The sequence below is a fragment of the Sceloporus undulatus genome, chromosome 1 (assembly GCF_019175285.1).
Source record: "Sceloporus undulatus isolate JIND9_A2432 ecotype Alabama chromosome 1, SceUnd_v1.1, whole genome shotgun sequence".
NCBI classification, from domain to species: Eukaryota; Metazoa; Chordata; class Lepidosauria; order Squamata; family Phrynosomatidae; genus Sceloporus; species Sceloporus undulatus.
This window is the reverse complement of record NC_056522.1, coordinates 139,753,806-139,777,373: the sequence shown is the minus strand read 5'-3', so window position 1 is coordinate 139,777,373 and position 23,568 is coordinate 139,753,806. Positions and strand designations below refer to the sequence as shown.

Sequence of the window (23,568 nt, the reverse complement as noted above, 5' to 3'; positions counted from 1 at the left end):
TATATTCAGCACTAAGTGTGCTTTTGCACATCCTTCTTTGACTATCCTTAGTAATTGTTCCAAGTCTGTGATGTAGTATTATGGTGTTGTCCACATATTTAAAATTGTTGGTGTTCCTATCTTCACTCCTCCTGAGTCTAAAACTTCATTTCTTACTATATTTTCTGCATAGAGGTAGAACAGATAGGGTAACAGAATGCAGCCTTAGCTGACCCCTTTGACAACTGGGGACTGTTCCTCCAAATTCTATTCTAACAGTGGCCTCTTATCCTAAGTACAGATTTCTCATCAGGACTATGAAATGTGTTGGCACTCCCATATCTTTGAGGGGATTCCATAGCTTTTCATGGATCTATGCAGTCAAAGACTTTGCTAGTCTATAAAGTGCATACTGATTTTCTTTTCGAAGTAACATTAGCCATTGTGTATTTGCTCCCAGTGCCTCTTGCTTTCCTGACTGCTCTTGCACCTTTGGAATTTCTCTCTTCATGTATGATTGGAGCCTATGCTGCAGACGTCTGAGCATAATTTTGTGTGTGTGCAAAATTAATACTGTGGTCCTATAGTTGCTGCAGTCTTTTTTGTCTCGTTTTTTTGTGGATTGGGATTTTGTGGGTTAGCTAACATTTTCTCCATATTTATTGGCATGTATTAGCTATGTGTATATCGATTTTTTATTTTGATTTAATTGATTTTTGGAAGAAATAAATAACCTAGAACAAACTCAGAAATTATATATATATATCTCCAGTAGATCTAGCCTGATTTTACACAAGTTATGGGAACACACTACCTAAGATTTCATAATCTCTAGATGCATCTAAGCATGTGTAAGAAATTTGGTCCATCCAGGTTGTTTCCTTCCCTTCTTAGTTGTACATTATGAAAAGATTACTTGGTGTGCTCAGTGACCTCAGTTTAGAATAATTAATTTAAAATAGGTGCAGTTACACACAGACAAAGCATTTAAATGCACAAAAATATAAATGTGGCAAAACACAGTTTTTGATGTAGTTTTTAGTAATATCTCATTGGCTGACCATATTCCCTGTTTTTTTAAAAACAATCTTAAGTTTGTCCATAAGTAAAATTCTGCAATCCAAAACCAGGAAATATATTAGGACCTTTGCCTCCCTCTGATGCTGAAAAAAAATGTGATTTGCCCAAATTACCCAGTGGGCTTCCATGGCTGAGAGGAGATTTGAATTCTGGTCTCCAGAGTTATATGTCAGCGCTTAGCACTACACCGTTCTTGCTGTCATTTAATTACTATAATAACCAGGACTATAATTTCTAACTTGTCCCACGGATTTTAGCAGATAATTCTAAATATAGCTAAGTTTGCTTCCAACTCTTTCTCACTGTAGCATTTGCCAATGTAGATGTGAAGGATAATCCAGAAATTATAGGAGGAAAAGGAAATGATAATGACTATAGAAACAGCCATTTTCTGGCTCTGTACAGCAATTCCCATAAAATCATCTGAACAAAGTTTATTCCATGTTGAGAGTGTTTTTTAAAAAGTCTGATGCATCAGCAGGAATCACTGCACTAATGCCAAGAGTAAACAGATTATGTGTAACCAAATATCCTGTGATGTATTGCAGCTTGAGTTTGTTTGATTTGTTTTGAAAAGGTGCATGTGGAAGCATCTTTACTGAAGAATTTGGTCAGGATGTTATATGGTAAAAACATAATTTTTAAGATAAATGAAGCAATATCACAAGAGCTGAGCTGGCAGATGTTTGGAAATAACTTGTGCCTTTATAGGACATGGAGAGCTATCACAATGCTGATTTCATGTAGAAAGATCTCAACTGTTTCATATGAACAGAGCCTGTAATTAAGATACAGAGATATACTAACTTTTTAAAAAGTAATAATAATGAAACAGTCCTCTTCATATCCAAAGGCAAGTCTCTTTTTTCCAGTAAGGATTTTTCCTTGTTAAGTGGGTATAGGGTTGCAGCCTTAAAGAGCTATTCCTTAATTTCTATAACTGCAGTAGTAATACATTGTTTACTTAGTTATTTATACCAATCTTAAGTTATGTTATTTTTTAGCTACCATAATGTAACTTCTAGCAATATTTTAGCTATCAAGCAGGCATGTGCATTTGAAGAAACACAAATTCAGTGATAGAGAGAGAGAGAGGAAAGAAAGACTAGGGAGTTTATCACACGTGAGGAATTTCTTTTAATTTCGAATGAAAAGAAAGTGGGGCCAGAACACATTCATGTGAATTCGCTAGTTCAGCGAATTTACGTGAATTTGAATTGCATTCGAACTTACTTCCCATTGCCCGAAAATAGCTTGCCATAGCCTGAAATTGCATGTGATCACCTCTCACACAATAACGTGAAACCCCATGATTGAGTTCAGACTGACTTCCCATTGCCCAAAATTGCGTGTGATAGTCTATCACGCAATAATGTTAAATCCCATGATCACGTTTGGATTGCCATTGGATTATACTTCCAATTTCCCTTGTCTAATAAACTCCAAAGAGAAGAGGTGAGGAGGAAAAAGCATAATCCAATATGTCTCAAAAAGATACAAATACAGTACAGTGCTAAGATACATTAACTTAATTATTTCCAGTGGTGGAAGAATAGTGTCTCATACCTTTGGAAGTGTTTGTGTCAAAAGAACTCAAACACTAGAAGTTGTGGTTGTCCAGTGCAAATATCAGAAAATGAACAGCATGAAGGAAGCTATTAAAAAAGAAACAGGGAGTCTTATCTATATGCGCTTGCACAAAGAAGATGTAAAAGAACATATTAAAAAAGGTAGTGAGGGCTATATTGCATCAGTAGTAGGAAGCCTGACAGGGAAGAAGTTGGACCACTGGGTAAAAATGAAATTAAAGTAAGTTTGAAAGAAAGTCATAAGTGTTGGAAAAGACCAGAAGGGCCATCCAGTCCAACCCTCTGTCATGCAAGAAGACACAGTCAGAGCACTCCCATCAGATGGCCTCTGTTTAAAGGATAAGTATAAGAAGGGTAAAGAGATTGCAGACAAGCTGGATGAATTATTTTCATCTACTTTCAGTGCTGTTTTCAGAAACGAAGCGTGATAAGTTGAGTTAAACACTCATAACAAATGAGGCAGTTTTTAGAACTCATTGATAAAATACATTCATAGGATCCACAAGTGTGATCCTCTCAAGAGTTAACTAAAAATCTCAAAGGTGAAATCTCAGAAGTGCTGATCTTCTACCTAAAATATGCAACATGTCCCTAATACCAACTCCTGTACTAAAAACTGAACAATGGCTCAGGTAACCCCAGGTTTAAAATGTGATCCACACAGGTAATTAAAAAAATAGCCATGGGGGTCATGGCAGAGGTGGCCCTCCAAAACATACAGCCTCCCTAAACTCTACAGTCAACCACAGATGCCTTCAGCCACTGTTGAGTAGTACAAAACAAAATGTCCTTTACTAGCTGGATTCTCGGGGTATTTATGGAAATAGAAAGTAGATAGTTGAATATCATGTAAGCACAGCGCTGATGTCCATGCTGGAAATTGTTGGAGATTTACTGCTGGGTGATATATATATCTGGTTACAGGTATGGTTCTGTCTGAAGAAACATTTTCCTAGAATATCAAAAGCTTATATGAAGAAAAGGTGGAGTTAAATGAGATATGCTTCTGAGTTTAACACTTTTGATCAAGTTGCAGCCAGATTCATAGTAGTATTTCCAGGACAAGCCCAATAACAAAAGGTATGCTGTACAGTGTAACACATTGTCCCCAGCCATTTAGATCTGTGATATATTTTGGGAACATGCAGTCTCTGAACCAGGAATTCAAGAATCAAAAAGCTGTATTTTCACATTCACCTACAAAGGAATATAAAATTGAAACAACAAAATAAATTATTGAAAGCTCATGAGCACCAAAATATATCTTTATTTATTTTGCTTTTATTTGGTGCAAGCAAAATGTTTCCTTAATAGAAAAAGAAATTTATATAGTTAGGAAGTCGATACATACACAATAAATAGCAACAGAATACTTAGGGATTAATACACAGCTACCTTTTCTTTGTTGTATGGCAACAATTAATTGTGATTTGCAATGTTCCTAGATCAGCCTGAGAGAATTAGAACTATGTCATCATTCTAAGGTCATATTCATTGTACAAGACTTGGTGTGTAATTCAGTGGAACTTTGGGACCTATCCATATTTCAGTTTCCTGTGAAACTGTATCATCCTTTCAGTACCCAATTAATATCTAATACAGGACTTGAAGTCAGATCAAGAAGATAAAATATGAAAAAGTGTAATGTGTAAAACTGACAGAAATGTAAAAATACTCTCATCTGTGGAAGCAATGGTTTTACACAAACACAGCCACATTTCCACTGCATTTTGCTATCAATAGTGGGAGGTCATTCATGGAATTGGGGGCCTGGAGGATGTGTTTCCACTTGTCTCCCCTTGCTTAAAAGTTTTTGAACACTTTAAGAAGGATCCAGGGTGGTTCATATTTCAGATAAATATAATCTGTTGAATGTTAAGAGCCTGTTGGCACAGACATTAAATGCCTGTACTGCAGCCACTTACTCATTGCTGCCACTTACTCACAAACCACAAGGTTATGAGTTCAATACCAGCCAGGGGCACAGGGTCAACTCAGTCTAGTATCCTTCTGAGGTTGCTAAAATGAGTACCCAGCTTTATGGGAGCAATAAGCAGTTGTAAACTGCTTAGAGACTGCTTAGTGCGGTATGAAGCGGTATATGAATCAAGCTACTATTGCTGTTGCCATTAAGGATCTATACTACTTGTACACTGCCAGGAAAACGGCCACTATGGTCAATGCAGGCTCAGCCCACAATAGGGCCGGAGGAAAACACTACCAGAAAATGTAAAAATGGTATAAAAAAATAGATGAATCTTCAATGTCCCTGGAAATACTGCCAAATTCATCTGAAAAGATGCTTTCGCATGCAGCTTTTAAGGACAAATCAAACTCAGGTTGCAATACATCACAGAATATCTAGTTACATATAATCTGTTTACTCCTGGCATTAGTGCAGTGATTCCTTCTGCATAAAAAAAAACCACTTTTGACATGGAATAAACTTTTTTCAGATAATTTTATGGGAATCGGTATACTACCCCTGAAAAAATGATTGCAAAGTGATTCTCATTCCCTTCTCCTGCTATAATTTCTAGATTGTCCTTTGCATCTACATTGGCAAATGCTATAGAGAGAAAGAGTTGGAACCAAACATAGCAATATTAAAGCAAGTCACACTCTTCCAGCCACAGAGGAAGGCAATGGCAAATCTCCTCTGAAAACAAACATTCTAAGAAAACCCTATGATAAGTTAGTCTGTCTTAGGGTTGCCATAAGTCAGAAATGACTTGAAGGCACACAACAACGGTGTAGATCTGTAGTACAAGTTAGTAATGATAAAATCCTGGTTATTTTAGTGGCTCTAGTGCTTAAATGAGAGCCAACATGGAGCAGAGGCTTGAACATCAGAGAACAACTCTGGAGACCAGGATTTGAATCTCCACTCAGCCATAGAAACCCACTGAGTGACATCAGGAACCCACATTCTCTCAGCCCCAAAGGAAGTTGAAGGCATACCCCGTCTAAGCAAATCTTGCCAAGAAACCCCCTAGATGGTTTTGCCTTCGAATTGCTATAAATCAGAAATTACTTGAAGGCACACAATAACAAGTGATTAAATCTGGATTCAGTTTAAAAAAACTTGGGGGAACAAGGTACCAGTTGATGTATAGCAGCTTGTTCAAAGGTTGTTGGCATCTTATGGTGGCCTGTTTAAAGGAAGTATTCCTTTCCTCTTCACTTTTCTAAAGTGTTTGCCTCCTTGATATTAATCAATGTCCTCTAGTAAATCTAAGCTAGGGGATATAAATTAAAATGATTTATACATTGGTAGTGCCACCCATTTATAGCAGTTACTACCCAGCATGAGTAGTAATTGTTCCAAGCTCTGATTTACAGGAAACATACAAGAAATAAAATGCAACCTCATGCAGCCATGAAACTCACTTGGTAAGCGCAACCAATCCAGCTTCATCGGTTGTTGTGAGGATAAAATGTAGGGTGGGAGAGTCTTGTAAACCTAAGCTATTAAGTTCTTTGGCCATGTTCTATGTCTTGCAATGCTAAACTAGATTTGCAACATTAAAATGGCAGGAAAAAAAATGCATGATCATAGATGTCACCAGAGTAGACCACACCTCATACATATCCTACATAAAGGAGTGTAAATTAGTACTCTACAACCCACATTTTTAAAAAACAAAAATCATAAAAATCACTGTGGCTATATTGTGGCTTTAGAATTTGTATACACACTCTTTCATATTGCAATGAGGAACACATTGAGTAGCCTGAGTGCAATTGAATTTTACATTAGAAAGCAAAAAAAGTTCTTTGGGATTTTCAGTCAAATTTCTCCTTCCATTTGCTTTGCTTCCAATAACGATACAACTCCAAATAATGCCACCCAGTTTTCATTGTCCTCCTCTTATTTCTAAAGAGTTAGAGATATCTTTATTGCTTGGAGCAATATATCCTCCCCCCAACACACATTTATTCAAAATGATTAATTGAAAAAAAGTAAATCTTGTTAAATCTTTTTTGTTGTTGCTGCTGCTGCAGTTTCATACATGCTACTTGGAACAATTAATTCCTCTCAAAATTTCAAAGAATGCTTCCCCTTTGTAACTAGCACTGTTTCAGACTAAGAAGTACATCATGCTACAAAGTTTTGAAGGGTTTTGAAGTCCTTTTTAAATGTTCAAACAAGCTAATACAACAAATATTCTTTGTACTGAACTCATTGTTTCTCTTTTTTACCACCTCTAGTTTTATCTGTGCACTTTTATCATTGCAGAACATCACACAGTATTTTAATGCAAATGCGTATACTCTGGGTTTGAGAGAATAAAATATGAAAATATAACCAAAATTGTCTTCTGACAACCTCTTTCCAGCACACAGTAGTTCCCCCCTTTTTAACCATCAAGTTGTTGGGCTGTTGTTTTTTTTAAACACATATACATTTGCATAATATTTTCATATTTTCATAAAAACCTGGGACTACCTTGGCTGTATATACACCTGTTAATACTATGTGCTATTCTGTTAAACTTTTTATACTTAACAGAAACATGTTTACAGCATTTCAGTACTGTCTTTCATGCCTCCTCTCCCACTAATGTAGACTTTATATCTCTAGCAAATGAAATGTATATGGGTGTTAATATAATTATTTTAGAGTATCTGTCCGTAGGATAATAGCTCTTGGGGTTGTTTTTTTAAAGTTTTTATTAACATATACTAAACTAGTTCTCTAAATTAATTGGTAAATTACTATACACATACACACATACACATACATACATATATATAATTGCACAAAATTCAATAATTATAATCACAAAGTCTGATTTAAAAGTAAGTCACATAATACTGCAGGGTGGGAAACTGCAGCAACTCTCTTCTGTGATTCTCTTTACATTTTAATGGAGTTTTTTTTTGCAGAACATCTTCATTGCATATTCATTGCAGATGATTCTAAGTGAGCTGACAGGAACTCTTTTGTTTACTAGTGCAGACTGACTGGAGTTTGAATTAGTCTCCAATATTGACCCATGGAACATCCCAGTATACTGTAACACAATGGGATGCTTTGTAATTTTAAGTAATATACTATACAGTTTTATAAAACAATAAACTGGAATATGCATTTTCTTTTGGAATTCATATGACTCCCTGAAGGTCAGTAGAAGTTCTCCTTATGTTAGTAGACTTAAGTAATGCAGAAACAGGGACAGAAAGTGAGGTGTAGAGTTGTACATCATTAATAATGAATTCTTGTTACGTTTCCTGTCTCGATTTAGGTGAACTTTATGGTAATGTTTAATGTTGCAGTTGGGGTATAGAAAGGAATATTGTGTTCCTCCCATGCCACCATAGTAAAAATGATGATGATGAAGAAGAAGGAGACCTGGGCTACATAGCAGACTTGAGGCTCCTTCCTATAACAAGCTTTGCTCTGGTTTTCTGGCACGGGGATCCTGGTGTAGTAGGGACATAATTCTTCACTATGCAGTTATCCACACTGGCCAAATAATGCAACTTCTAACCACTTTGAAGCATGGCTGTTTAGATGTTTGAGGCTAAACTAGGTGGAAAGTGAAAGTTGCACTCCAGAACTAAAAATCAGAGCAAAAAGAAGCTGGTATACTCTGACTCAAGGCAGAAAATTTACAGCACCAACATGGGACTGTGGCAAAGCAAAAACATGATTGCCAATAATAAAACGGATTTAATTGCAACATACACAAACTAGACAGTCCAACATGGGGTGAACGGGATGTGTGGGGGGACATGTACAGAGGGCCTCCATGATTGTGCTTTACCAAAGTATTACTGGGTACACCAATGCAGTATACAGGTGGTGCATTGCACGTGTGACTGTGTGGCTGATCATAGCGGTGGGTGTCAAATGGAATGACATCTGGGCAGGAAGAGGGAGGTAATTTGAGTTCACAGCTGGTGTGTTAGTGTGATGGTGGGCAGGCAACAACAACAAAAATGAACATGCAGCACAGCTTCACACTGCTTGGTGTGGACAGCCCGGGACATGTGGACAGCAGGGCTTCAACCCACTTTCAGAAAACATAATCGAGCAGCTTTTTTCTGCCCATCTGCTTCAGTCCTATGCTTCTTCTCAAAGCTATTGATGGGTAATTTCAGCAGTTTTCTTCTCATTATAAGAAAGTCTCAGCCACCTGTGAATTTTGCTCAGAATAAGTCCTGAACTAGAAAAATCTTCATAAGTCCAGGATTTTTCTGGTCAGTGTTTCTCAACACTCAAAAAACATGTTTTTCAACCATTTTCTGAAGACTTTAAAAATATTTTTCTATCCCTATGATGTAGAAGGAACCATAACATGGTTTCCTCTTAGTGTAGATTGTTTGATCTGCTGGGGTTGTGTTTATTATTACCATCTAATTAAAAATAATAATTGTAAGCCACTCTGATAGCCTTTAGGACTGAAGGGGCAGGGTATAAGTACTGAAATAAATAATAAAAATTATAGCATGTGTCATGACTTGCAAGTAATTCCTACAGTAGCCTATAGGAAGCAAATTTGGTAATCCATTTTACAGAAGATGAATGAAGAATGCCTTCCCCACAGATCTGAAGCATTTTATTGGAGAATAGTGACTACCTTAACTAGAGGTGATTTAGAAAGAGTATTTTATAACTGAAAAGATTAGACTCTTCATTAAATTTATTAACTCTTCTATTTTTCCCAAAGCTCAAATCAGGTAGAGCTGAGAGAGAATGATGATAAGCAAACCATATCCAGTTTAGCTGATTGCTTTGTCTTTTATGGAAATGATTATACTTCTTTGCTAGAAATTATTGTAAATATGAAGCTTGAATTGGTAATTATTTTAGTACAGTTAAGTACAAATCTCTTTCTGTTAAACGTACAGAAAATGAATTTAAACTGCCACTTTTAATTACATTAATATGAAAATTAAAATACTGAAAATACAGGAACAAGAACAAGAAGCGGGCTACTGTTACTAAGGACTTTTACAAAGGCAAAGTGTCTTTCTGGAACTTACTCTCACAGGTTTTCTCTTTGTGACCTTCTGCTGGACTTCTCCAGTACTCAGCTAGAAAAGATTCCTTCCTGAGGGCCTGGACTTTCATCACTTGTTTAAATTTCCCTGTGGTAACTGCCACAGAAAATTATTCCCCAGCGGCACTTGGCCTAGAAATCTAAAGTAATTTAGCTTGTGCTTTGTTGATACAGTGGTTTGCAGTGGACCAAGACAGAGATACATAGATGAGAATAAAAGTAGTGTCTTGAAAACATTTGCCAAAAGGATTTGAGAAAATGGTTAGAAGCTAAAAAGGCACTTGTTTATCTGTTCTAAGAGTGCCAACAAACATTTTGATTTTTGTTGCAAATCAGTTCCAGGATGTACCTCTGCCATTGCCAATTTTTCTTTTTCACTTTGGAGTTTTTGAACAACATCTGGAAATATTCTGAAACAATATGAAATGTTACCCAGAGTCCAGATATAGAATGAATAAATTGTATTGATGTGGAAAATTAGTAGATTATAAACCAGGAACTGCAGCATTATAACTGCATGCTAAAACATCTAGTGGGCATTAGCTTGTTCCTAGTAATGCACAATCTGGCATTCCAGGGATCTTCAGGCAAGTTGTTCAGAAACAACAATGAAATTTTTCTGGGGTTAATATAGCTGTTTGCCAAGGATAACAAAGTAATGGGAACACATGTGTGGTGTGTGTCTTCAAAGAAGTATACTTCAGGAAGATCAGAATTAACAGAAAGTTCTTGTCCTTGGGGAACCTACAGAGCATGTTGAACAAAGCTAAGTATTACTCTTTTATGTGATATTGCACACCTGGTGTAAGTCATTCTGAGAAGATTTCATAGATTCATAAAAAGGAATACTTCATGGGATTCAGCGCACTTCATGAATTAATGGGAAAAGTTGATAGAACTGTTGCTGAAGATACTGAGGGTATGTAACACCATCATGAAGGACTGATGTGGTCATTATGGTAATGGAGACAAAATTAAAGAACAAAAGAAAGCTGTCCAGGCAAGGCTGTTTACATTGAAAACTGAGCTTCATTTCCACCTTGTGATTATCATTCTGTTGATCTGGTAGTTTCAGATGCAATCTCATCATCAAAGGAATCTATTACACTTTTTGGTACCTACAGCATATCTTTGTGCTATTCACTACCCCTGTCAAATAGCAGCAAGAACTGAAACATAATGTATCTATGCTCACCATGAAGCTACTAAGTGAGATTCACTGGGGGGAAACCCACTGACAGCTTGAAACCTACAACAAGCTAAAAGATCTGGTAGTGCTCTGAAGGAAGTGGAAGAGTTATCTCAAGTAGATGGCAGGTTTTCACAACCAAGCACAGTACCTTATCAGTTCTTCTTATCAATTACTGTTTGGTGTGAACCATATTTCACATGAACCATCTTTCACATGAATATTGCAAATAAAACAGACTTAAGATTAACATCATAACTGGTAAAAGCTCTCATGAAGAAGTTCATTACATCATACAGAGAAAGTGGTATACAGTCAAAGAATTTGCAGAAGTCCTTAATGTTGATTCCACTTCAGGAAGCCTCACATAAACACCACAAGAAAAGGCAAAAAATGAGTCCCAGTCCTGCGAAAAGAGTGGGATACAAATAAATATAATAACAACAATAATAATACTTTGAATAGGAGGGTCAGACTCATTATGAGCAATTCAAGAGTCCAAAAGAAATTTGCAGATGGAAGAATTCAAAGACGTGGCTATATTAGTCTGGAAGATCATTAGGCAAAGGGATAAGGGCTTATATAGAACATGATGGAGATAACCAACTCAGGTCAAAGATTTGTACCATTAATGTCACTGTGGACTTTCCATTCCATCTCATGTATCTGAGGAAGTAGACTCAAGTCTCTGAAAGCTCATGCTACCATCTTATTTCTTTCAGTTAGTCTCAAAGATGCTACAAGATCCTTTTGTTTGCAGATGGGAATTTATTCTGCACTCTTGTTGCTTTTATTTGTATTACAATTTAGGAACAATTTGAGGAGTTCAGTTTCATAGGAAAAAGTGTAGTGCTTTGAAAAAGTACCAGAAAAGAAGCTTACATACCCTGTAAGGATCTACAGAGAGTCCTTAGTGAAGGCAACCACAGCGACATTAATGGTACAGATCTTTGACCTGAGTTGGTCCTCTCCATCATGTTCTACCTTGGAAAGGCTCACCATGAGGTGCCCTGCAGTGTATCCATTCTACCAAATTAAATGATATTCTCTCAAACATCTGAGCATTACTACAAATTCTCCTGACACTTCCAGGTACAGTTGCCAATGTCAAGAGTAGTTTCTCAGAACTGGAAATCATCAAAGTGTACTTGTGATCTTTCATGGCATGTGAAAGGCTCACATCACTTGCTGTCTCAGCCATCAAGAATGACATTGCTCAAAATCTTGATCCCTCAGCCTCTTTTCTATAGTATGCAGAAGCCAAAGGTCAAAAAGCTGCATTCAGAGAAATGGCAGCGTTCTGTGCAAAACAGCGAAAGTATCACAGGATTTACTTTTAGTATTTTCTGCTTTGTAGCAGTTCTCATCTTTTAATAAATATACTTCACATTTTATTTTATTTTAGCATATCCATTGCCAAATAATTATTTAAAATATAGTAACATATTGCAAAAAGTTATCCAAATTTACACCTGAATAAAAATTCCTTTGGACTGAAACAACTGTATCAACCATTGAAATCAGATGTATCATACTCTATCATTTCAAAATGTTGTTTTGCATTTATTATACCCTTCTCCTTTGCAGTGTCTGCCATATTCTTACATTTTTTTACTTTAAGAATAATAAAATGATGATATAAATAAGAAAATTAGCCAGTTGACCTCTTATAACTTATGGCTTTATTTTAGTATTGTTATCTATGTAGTTTCTATATTGTTCTGAAGCATTTGATGTGCTTGAATTGCTCGATAGCCTTGCTTCAAAGTGGCTCCTTTGCAGTAGGGAAGTGAATTCACTTTTGATTATAGCTGAAACTTCAGAAGAGCAATCCAAGGTGTGGAGCCCTATCCCAAATAGGACCAGCATCTTAACTCTAAAGTTTAGACTGAAATGCAGAATGTATTCACTGCCATTAGCCTTTTGCTGTCTCAGAGTGAACCTTAGTTCCACTGATTTATTTTATTTTTGCTTAGGACAAATGTCACCACACTGGATGTTTAAAAAGAAACATACTGTATATACTTGACTAGAAAGGTCCTGAAAGAAGCACTATCCATTCTAAGCAGTATCACTGCACTGACCCATATATAAATTGATCCAGGATTTTAGGGTCAATTTTTGGGCATAAGTTTTTCAACTTATAGTCAAGTATATACTGTATGTTTCTTTTTAAACAACCAGTGTGGTGACATCCACTGATAAAACTGTTTCTGCCAGACCAATGGGTGATGATCTTTCCCCCATGCAGTCTGCCCCCATGTGCATCTCAAAAACTTGCTCTGGGGGTATGGGAACCCATCCAAAGTCAGTCTTTGGACTGTGCCAGGTACTGTGGGGAAGAGAGTAGGGGAATATAATTCCAATACACATCTTACCACAGCACTTACACAATGTGGGATTTGTGTTTGTAATATTTTAAGGAACTATTCAAACTTTCTTTACATTTCCATGGAACTCCCCCACCCCAGTACTTTGCATTTCCCTTCCCTTCTTTTGTAATAGAACAGTGTATTGTAATACAATTTTAAAATGAAAATGTTGTGAATAAAATATGAAATTTTATTTTTCTCCCTCCCATATTATAATACAGCAACACTTTTAGAATTCCATTAATGTGCTGGTCTTTCTTGTAATTCTATATATATGCACATTCTAGCTATTCTTGATCATTATTTTTCAATGTGGTATCAAAAACAAATACTTGCTCTGTGTTTACTTTTATACAAACTATATTTGAATACAGAAGACTCAATATCAAAATTTTCAGAAGATATGAATATGCTGACATTATACTGAGTTCACACAAAGATAAGCTAGCCTACAAATCATGTTTGCAAGAACAACAGTAAAAATGCACTCCATTGAAAAATGTGTTTCTTTCTCATTGTAACAGGTCATAAAGCTTGCCTTTGAAGAATTTGAACTAGAAAGAGGATATGACACCCTTACTGTAGGGGATGCTGGAAAAGTGGGAGATACCAGAACAGTGCTGTATGTGTAAGTACATGACATTACTCATTTATGTAGTATATTCATGGTATATTCATTCTGTACAAAATGTAAGTTTTTCTTAATAGTATCTGCGGAATTCTTAAGGTCTCCATAAGTAGATGGGCAACTTGAAAGCGCACACACACAGACACAGAGAGAGTGAGAGCAAGAAAGCAAGAGAGAGAGATTAAAAAAAATTGAGAAGTGGACTATTCCATTATCTTACATTGATTCTCATCTGAAACAATATTTCCTGTTGTTCAGAATTTGGGTGGTAAGCCTGTGGTAGAAATGTGTTAATTGTGTGCTATGTTGTGTAATGCTCTGATCTACAGTATTCAGACTTTTGGAAATAATGTTACTTTGGTAACCAGTTATACCTTGGCAGTAATTATGTGTAACAGTTTATACTACTACTATACTTTATTACGGTCAAAGACCAGCATAAAAGATACAAAACAACAACAACTAATAAAAAATAATGATTAAAAATGCATTAATGATGATACATTAGAATTACATTAAAAACAATGCAGTAAAATCATGCATAGGGTTGGTTACAGAACTGGGTGCTTTGCTCTTAAATAGCAGGAGGATGAATCTGCCCACTGGGAAGATAAAACAATTTAAATCAACAATAAAATGAATTAAAATAAGAATAAAGAACAAGTAAAGTTGATAGGATTAAGGTAACTTGGGCATAATGTGTTCTGCTAACTGCAGAACTAATTGCAGATGCACAAAATTGTGCCACTTTGCAAGTTATTTGTGAGTTACAATCTGACAAAAGATAATTTAAATAAAAACTTTCAGATCTCCCCGGTTTATGTGTAACAGTTACTTTTTTGAGTGAAGCAGCAAGAGAAATAATTAATTACTTCCCACAGAAACATAATAGTTTTTCCACCAGTTGCTCACTCTTTTCATTTTAGACAGCCTTTTCAGAAACTTTATTTTGGGTAAAACTTAAGTATTTCAAAAAGAAAAAGTTCTGTTTTGGTTTTGCTGTGCTTTTGACAGTGTACTTTGTAGAGGAAATACAGTTTCCTGTGTTAAAACATGTATGGGTGTGTTATTTTTTTTGGGGGGGGGGGGACAGAAACAAATGTATATCTGTGCAGAATAATTCTCATAAAGATTTTATAAGGTGTGACTTCTTGATAAAAACTTCTAAGAAATCTCGATTTTGTCCTGCAGCAGAGAGTTATGGTACATGGCATATATTTGTTCTTATTTATTTATTTATTTATTTTATTTATATCCCGCTCTTTTCCCAGGACTGGGACTCAGAGTGGCTTCACAGCAATTAAAAACCAACCAAACAAACAAAAAGTATAATTAAAACATTTTAAAAATAAATAGATAAATGACATGCATTAAACAGAATGATTAAACTAGTCCAACATTCCTGCCTGTTCTTATTGTGATTCCTTAAATGCCTGTTTGAACAGGTAGGTCTTCACCTGCCGTCGGAAAGCCATCAAGGAGGGAGCCATTCTTATCTCCCTGGGCAGGGAGTTCCAGAGTCTAGGGGCAGCCACTGAGAAGACCCTCTCTCGTGTCCCCACCAAACGTGTTTGTGAAGGTGTTGGGATGGAGAGAAGGGCTTCTCCAGAGGATCTCAGAGTCCGGGCAGCTTCATACCAGGAGAAACGGTCTGCCAAATAATGTGGACCTGAGCCATGTAGGGCTTTGTAGGATATAACCAGTACCTTGAATTGTGCCCGGGAACGAACTGGCAGCCAATGAAGCTGTTTCAACAGGGGAGTTGTATGGGCTCTGTAATCGGCACCTGTTAACAGCCTGGCAGCAGCTCTTTGAACCAGTTGAATTTTCCGAACACTTTTCAAAGGCAGTCCTATGTAGATCCCATTACAGTAGTCCAAACGGGATGTAACCAAGGCATGTACCACCGTGGCCAGATCTGGCTTCTCAAGGAACGGGCGCAGTTGGCGCACAAGTTTTAAATGTGTGAAAGCACTCCTGGTCACAGCAGAGACCTGGGCCTCCAAGTTTAAAGCTGAGTCCAAGATTACCTCCAAACTGCGAACCTGTGTCTTCAGGGGGAGTGTGACCCCATCTAACACAGGCTGGATCCCTATTCCCCGATCTGCCTTCTGACTGACCAGGAGCACCTCTGTCTTGTCTGGATTAAGTTTCAACTTGTTTACTCTCATCCAGTCCATTATTGAAGACAGACACTGGTTTACAACCAGGACTGCCTCCTTGGATTGAGGTGGGAAGGAGTAGTAGAGTTGAGTGTCATCTGCATATTGATGACATCGCACCCCAAAATTCTGGACAACCTCTCCCAGCGGTTTCATGTATATGTTAAACAGCATAGGGGACAACACAGAACCTTGAGGGACCCCACAGGTCAGTGGCCAAGGGGTCAAACAGGAGTCCCCCAGTACCACCTTCTGAGTTTGCCCCTCCAGGAAGGAACAGAGCCACTGTAGAACAGTACCTCCAAGCCCTATCCCAGAGAGGCGGTCTAGAAGGATACCATGATCGATGGTATCAAAAGCTGCTGTGAGGTCCAGAAGAACCAACAGGGACACACTCCCTCTGTCCAGTTCCCTGCGTAGGTCATCCACCAAGGCGATCAAGGCTGTCTCTGTTCCATAACCAGGTCTGAAACCAGATTGAAATGGATCTAGATAATCCGTTCCATCCAGAAACCCCTGGAGTTGGGAAGCCACCACTTGTTCCAGACCCTTGCCCAGAAATGGTAGGTTAGACACTGGCCGATAGTTATTCATTATTGTGGGATCCAATGATGACTTTTTTAACAGAGGCCTCACAACAGCCTCCTTTAGGCAGGATGGAATTCTGCCTTGTTGTAGGGAGGCATTGATTACTTCCTTTACCCACTCTTATGTGTGAGGATCCCCGATAGCTACCCATACGACCTTCCTTTTTGGATTATTGCACAGGAGAAGAGCAGCAACAAGCAAGAAAAATAGCAGTTGTAGCAACAAAGAGGGAGTGATGGAAAGAATGAGAAAGAGAGAAATGGACAGACAGTGGCAAAGAGGAAGTGGAAGAGTGAGGAAGGAAGAACAGCGAAAACAGGAGCTTATACTAGAGATTCGGGTTAACTGGATTTTTACTATTATTATATTTGTTAAGAAAACAACTTTAAATATAGTCAGTCTTTTCTGAACTCTTCCATTCTGGGGAAGGAGATGGGAAAGGAAATGGAAAGAGACAGCTGTAACTACCAGAAAGAGAATGAATCATTCAGTATGAGTGCTTGAGAGGCCTTCCTTGCTGGACTGCCTTTTCAAACACTGGCACACTTGCCATACCTCACACATTCTGCATCCACACTGCAAAAATAATCCAGGTTGATATCACTTTAACTGCCGTGGCTCAATGCTATGGAATACTGGAAATTGTAGCTTTGTGAGACATTTAGCTTTCTCTGTCAGAGAGGTCTGGTGCCACAGCAAACTACGGGTCTCAGAATTCCATACCATTGAGCCATGGCAGTGAAAATGATGTCAACCTGGATTATTTATGCAGTGCAGACACAGTGCACAGATGCACTAGCTGGGTTGGACTAGGCTGACATGAGAGCTGAGATGAGGAAGGTGGCAAGCCAGGCATGAGATTTCAAGCAATTGGTTGGAACAGAGAGAGATTCATCCTGCTTCTTCAGTGTATCTGTGGGCAGGGTGTGTGGCAGCTGTGTAGTCCGCTCTGCTTTGGGTGGTGGTGTTGGTTTAATCAAGATAGTCCACTTAGAATGATAGTGATAGATGTGGGAAAAGATTGTTTATGTGTACACTTTTCAATGGCACAAAGTAACTTGTTAGTAATGAGTAATCCAGTGAGTTACTTTCTGAATTAGTAACTGTAAAAAATAATGTTACCTGTTGTGTGATCAAAATTTGGGTACCTAATATTTATTTTCCAGTTTGGACCTTTTTTTAAAAAAAAGTTTGGAAATTAAAGTTTTCCTTTAAAAAGTAACATTTGCAGCTCTAACAGTCTCCTTTAGAGCTTGGGAGATGTGTGTCCTCACCCACTCCCTGTTTGGGACTCAAGCAAGCGCTGAATATGATTGGGTGTGCTGTTGCTAAGAGATAACACAAGAACACATTTTCATGTCAGAGACATAATTTTTTTTTTTTTTAAAAAAGGCTAAAAAAATGAACACGCAGGCCTTGACTGCATGGGCCAAAACCTCCCCTCCCCACATTCTGGTATTGTCCTATTTAGATGGTGCACATCCCAAATCCTGGTTCTGGTGTGAGCAGTCCAGATGACATCCAGCATGTTCTACAACAGAACCAGGAAATTACAGTCTTAAAATGGTTTAAAATCATGGACCTGTTGCTCTGAAACTTTTGTGAAGATCCAGAGCACTCCATTCCCACTCCTCAGTGGCTGTCTGCACAGGTGTCCCACTAGGTCACCTAGTGCATCCACTACCAGTGTGGGTCACTCATTCTGAGGCCAGAACAAGGTGCCCAGCCTTGTGCTTGTTGCTGACTTCAGACATGGGCAACCTGTGGTGACAGAAGATGTGCCAAATAGCCTAGCAGGATGTCCATGCAGACAGCAGCCATGGCATGAGAACAGAAGGCCAAGTGAAGGGGGCAGGTTGAAACAGCTGTGGTACCAGGATGCCCTGGGCTGCCCCCGAGTATCCTGGCCAGTGCAGTCAAGGCTGCAGTCAACCCAGGGCTAGGCAAAGCCATTTTGCTGCCTGATGCAAAGAACAAGGTGGCATACCTTCCCTGTTCCACATCCCAAGATGTGTGAGTTTGCCCAAAGATTATCTGCTATCCTACCACAGTTTCAAAGCCCTAAGCTGTGGGACTGAGAAGCCACCTATTACCTTAAAATCGCTTAAAAGTGCTCAGCAACCTAAACCCCCATGACATACTTACAACCCAAATATGTGCCAAATATGATAAAATCAAGTGAACTACATTAAGCCCTCCTTATCCACGAATTTTTTTATCCACAGATTCAAGCATCCACGGCTTCAAAATACTTTAAAAATATACAAGTTACCATAGGCAAACCTTGATTTTGCCCTTTTATATAAGGGACACCATTTTACTACACCATTATGTTTAATGGGATTTGAGCATCCACAGATTTTGGTATCCACGGGGGGTGGGGGTGGGGGTCCTGGAACCAAACCCCAGTGGATAACAAGGGCCCACTGTAGTACTAATTTTAACCATAGTGTCCATGTGACATGACCAGATTAACCAAACCAGTGTTAATATTTAATGGGAGAGCAAATCAGATTAGACCAGATAGGTCTCATATAAAGAGCCAGCCCTTACCCATTAAATCACTGCCTTCTTCTACATTTAGTACAGAAAAAGGTTACTGTTCAATATTAAGAAAGCAAAAATAATAACCAAAATTTTACAAGATCCACCCAATTTTAAAATGGGTTGTGAAGACAAAAAACAAATTTCATTCCTTTTCTTTACCTTAACTCGGTCATAATTTAAAATGGAAACTAGTTAAGAAATCAGAACAACACTAGGACTTGAAAGGACAGCTATGAAGGAAGTAATAATTGAATACCAGAATCATCCATGTCCTAGTATTTCCAGTTTCTATGTATAGCTGTAAAAGATAAAGGTGACAAGAAGAGAAACAGTTCATGTGAAATGTGGTCCTGAAGGAGAGTACTATGGATGCCATGGTCTTTCATAAAGACAAATAAATGGATTATAAAACAAATCCAGCCTGAACTCTCAAAAGAACATGTCATGAAACAACATGACTCACTGGAAGAGGCAATAATTTTCAGTAAAGTGGAAGGCAGAAGGAAAAGAAGAAGGCTGCATTACAGATGATTCAATGAAGGATGTCATGCAAGACTTAAGCAGAGCAATTCCTGACCGGTGCACATGGGATTGTCTCATTAATAAGGTCATGATAATTCAGAGCTGATTTGACGGCCAATAACAACAAGTCAAGAAAGGACCCTCACCAGACAATGAAGGTAGCTCAAAATTCCTGTTCACACATCTTAAGTGACCACCAAAGCCTATATTGAATAAAGTGAGAGTAGGCAATTAAAAGAGGTGAACAGCAAGCAGGTTAAAAGACCTAGCGTTCAGCTTTCCAGAAGCAGCATGCATGTGTACCCCTGTGTAGCCACTTAACATCTCTTTCATTCTTGCCATTGACTTTTGCCAGATTTTCCTGGCAGCTAAGCATAATTCTCCAAGTACCATTAATACGTTATATAACAACAAGAGATACAGAGAAAGAAAAAGAGAGATTGGTTGTGGCACCCTGATTGTGGAAGTGTGAAAGTACCCAAGGAGGTGGGCTGGTATCAAGATTATATTCTTTTTGGTGTTAGGTCACAACCTATTGATTTGATTGATAAAGGGTGTTTGATATGAAATTTGTATTTTATTTATTTCCTTTCTTCTATTGCTGTAGTTGATGCTATTTTTAAAACTATGTCATTTTGGGACTTTAAATTCCATTTTGGATAGCACCTTGGTTATCATAAGATAAAGGGAAGTATATAAATCAATAAGATAAATAGTACTCAAAGTTCTTTGAAAAGGCAGAGTGATTTCTTGTTGATTGTTCAGATTTTAAAGTGCACTCTGTCTTGACAATAAATGCCAAGCCTTTCTCCTGACATATGACTGCAAGGTAATAAAAGATAAAATAAAATAAAGTAAGAATAGCTGTGGTGCTATGTATTTTGTTCTAACACTCAGATTTCATTTCTTGTATATAGAAATAACATTAGATCTAAACTATTGCAGAACTATTTGAAAATAAGTCTATTTCGGTGGGGGGGTTGCTCTAACAAATCTTGTAGTGTTCTGAAACAAGTTTTATTCTTGTTTTAAAAAATCAGAAACAATGATAGCAGAAAAAACATGGCAATAACAAGAGCTAGATATGATTTAAATTTTGAGATCTGCAGGAGAAAAGTGGGGTCTAGCTGAGGAAGGAGGTCATTCTGATTTCCTCCTCATCTCCCTTTGGTTGACACACAGAGCCTCAAGTGCAAGCCATCATATTCACTGGTCACTAACTAATCCACCTAACAATTGCATTGTTCAGCCCACATTTCATTAGCTTGTTTGCAAAAACATCATGGGGGACCTTGTCAAAGGCTTACTGAAATCATTATATGCTGTGTCTACAGCATTCCTTTCATCTACCAAGTTGGTAAATCTATCTATCTGTCTATCTATCTATCTATCTATCTATCTGTCTATCTATCATCTATCTATCTATCCCATGTTGACTTTTTGTGATTATGGCATTCCCTTTTAAATATTCACAGACTCTCTGTTTAATGAGCTGCTCTAAAATCTTTCCTAGTATTGATGTCAGACTAACTGGGCGGCAATTGTTGGGATCCTCCTTTTCCCCACTTTTTTAAAGATGGGAACAACATTTGTCTCTTCCAGGAGTTCTCAAAGATTATTGTCAATGGCTCTGAGATTACATTTGCCAGCTCTTTTAATCCCTTTGGATGTAGTTCATCTGGTCCCGGAGACTTAAATTCATTTAGATTAACCAGATACTACTTCTTTGCTTATTCTGTGCTGCATTTCCCCTAATGCCAACCTTTTCTCCAGTACCCCTTTTAAAGCTGTAATAAAAACACAAGGAACTTCAACAAATAGAAGTCATTTCATAAGTGATCAAACACAGAATTCAAGCCCTTATGACTTCCATCTACTAAAATATTTGCTTATCCACAGTTAACATCCATTGTTGTTTCAGAGTGATGGCATCCTAATTAGAAAAGAAAGAGTCCTAGATCTGTGCTCTGAAAGTTGCACTTATAATAATACCTGGTTAGTCACAGCTTGAAACTGATATTTAGCCAACAGACTCTGATAAACACAATAAGATAACAGTACTTCCCACTTATCCTGTACTGATGTGCAATTATTTAGATCTCTACAGGGCATAATACCTTTTCCTTGCATGTGGCAGAATGGGTCTCTGTTCCTTTCCCCATCTGATCCATCTGTGGTGAACAGATACACTTCCCCTCAAGATGCATATCTCCCATACTCAAAGCCCTACTTGAACAGTCACTTTTTGATGTTGACACCAATGCACTCATTGTCAGGGCCTCCTAGGAAGAATGCAGTTAAAGAACCTGCATGGAGTAATAAAATACCAATGGAAGAATGACCAAGGGATCCCCATAATTCTTTAAAACCCTGCTGCATATCTAGCATATATTTTACCTGCCACCTCTAATGCAACCCACTTTTTAGTCTACCCATTAAATATTTTTTCCAAGTGGAATTTATTGGTGGATATTGGTAGATATTGCAAAAAGTGTTAGTGCTGCCAGCCACCCCTGTTCTAATCTAGGCTTTGATTATTTTCTCTGCAGTTCCCCGTAGAACAACATCAAGTACTCCACTCCAATGTGGTCTTGTAAAGCACCCTTTTTTTTTTCTAAACTAGGAAAAAACTTTCCCTGCCCTAATATAGCTTCTGTGAGTATTTGGTGCTAATGCTAAAGGCCCTCAAAGCCCACCCCGCCCCAACTGTTCACAGTCCTGCTGGCATCCACTCTAAGACTGCCTTGAAACCACAGCATCTGATTATGGGACAGTGTGGTGGCAATACTGATGTTCTCCCCCACTTGCTGTGAATAAAATACTGCATTAAAGTCACCTAAAAGGGGAAGCAATTAACAATCACATAACCCTCACAGTTTTAGATGATCTGGTATGGATAGCCACAACTCTTCATGTTATCACAGCAAAGGTAGGCTGATGAATGAGCAAATTAATCAGCTTGTGACTAAACTGTAACTTTGGGTGCATCTGCACTGTAGAAATAATGCAGTCTGATACTACTTCAAGTACTGTAGCTCCATCCTATGGAACTTGAGGGTTTGCAGTTTTTCAGGGCTTTTAGCCTTTTCTGCCAAAGAGTGTTGTGTCTCACAAAGCTACAAATCCCAGGATTCTGTAGGATGGAGTCATTATCAGTTAAAATGTTGTCGAACTGCATTATTTCTATTGTGTAGATACACCTGAAGATTACGCAGAACTCCAAGAATTTCAGGTCAGCTGTCCCAAAGATCTCAGTACATCTCTCTCAGGGGGTTGGACTGGAGGGCCTTGTGGTGTGTTCCAAGTCTGTGATTCTAAAGATCCTCCCACATTACACTGCTAATCCAAGAAGACATAGCCTAGTCCTACTATATGCATGAAATGTGTAGCAAACCAGTTACAGTGGTACCCCGGGATACGAAAGCACCGCGTTACGAAATTTCCGGGATACGAAAAAATTCCATAGGAAAAACCTGTTCCGGGTTAGGTTTTTTTTTCGGCTTACGAAAAAATTTTTTGGTGCTTTTCGGCGCTTTTTCGCACGAAATCGCGGCTTCCAGCACTAGCGCCTATGGCTTTTTCGGGTTGCGAAAGATTTCGGGTTACGAAGGGCGCCGCGGAACGAATTAATTTCGTAACCCGGGGTACCACTGTACTAGAACTCCCTTAGTGTAGCCTTTTTAATAAACAGAAATAGGTATTTCTATCCCTTCAGTCCTGAAGTTCACTAAGAAAAAGGTGACAAACCTGTTCCATAGTATCTCTCTCTAGAAATGTAAACTGTGGGGAAGGCCCTTAGTTTTTCTTCTGCCAGATAAACAGCCAATTCCCTGGGAAGCCTGTCAATTTCTTTCATCAAATATCTACAATTCCCAGATTGAGGAGGACCACCCAAAACATCA

At 38.1% G+C, this 23,568-nt stretch overlaps 1 protein-coding gene across 2 annotated transcripts in view; it reads left to right on the top strand.

The window, feature by feature from the left end:
• Nucleotides 1-23,568, top strand: part of CSMD1 (CUB and Sushi multiple domains 1) — a 1,231,469-nt gene that overhangs the window by 871,200 nt on the left and 336,701 nt on the right. For both annotated transcript variants that reach the window (XM_042480556.1, XM_042480547.1), the window contains exon 11: nucleotides 13,744-13,847. In XM_042480556.1, coding sequence (XP_042336490.1) covers nucleotides 13,744-13,847 — 104 coding nt within the window. The remainder of the gene's footprint in view (nucleotides 1-13,743; nucleotides 13,848-23,568) is intronic.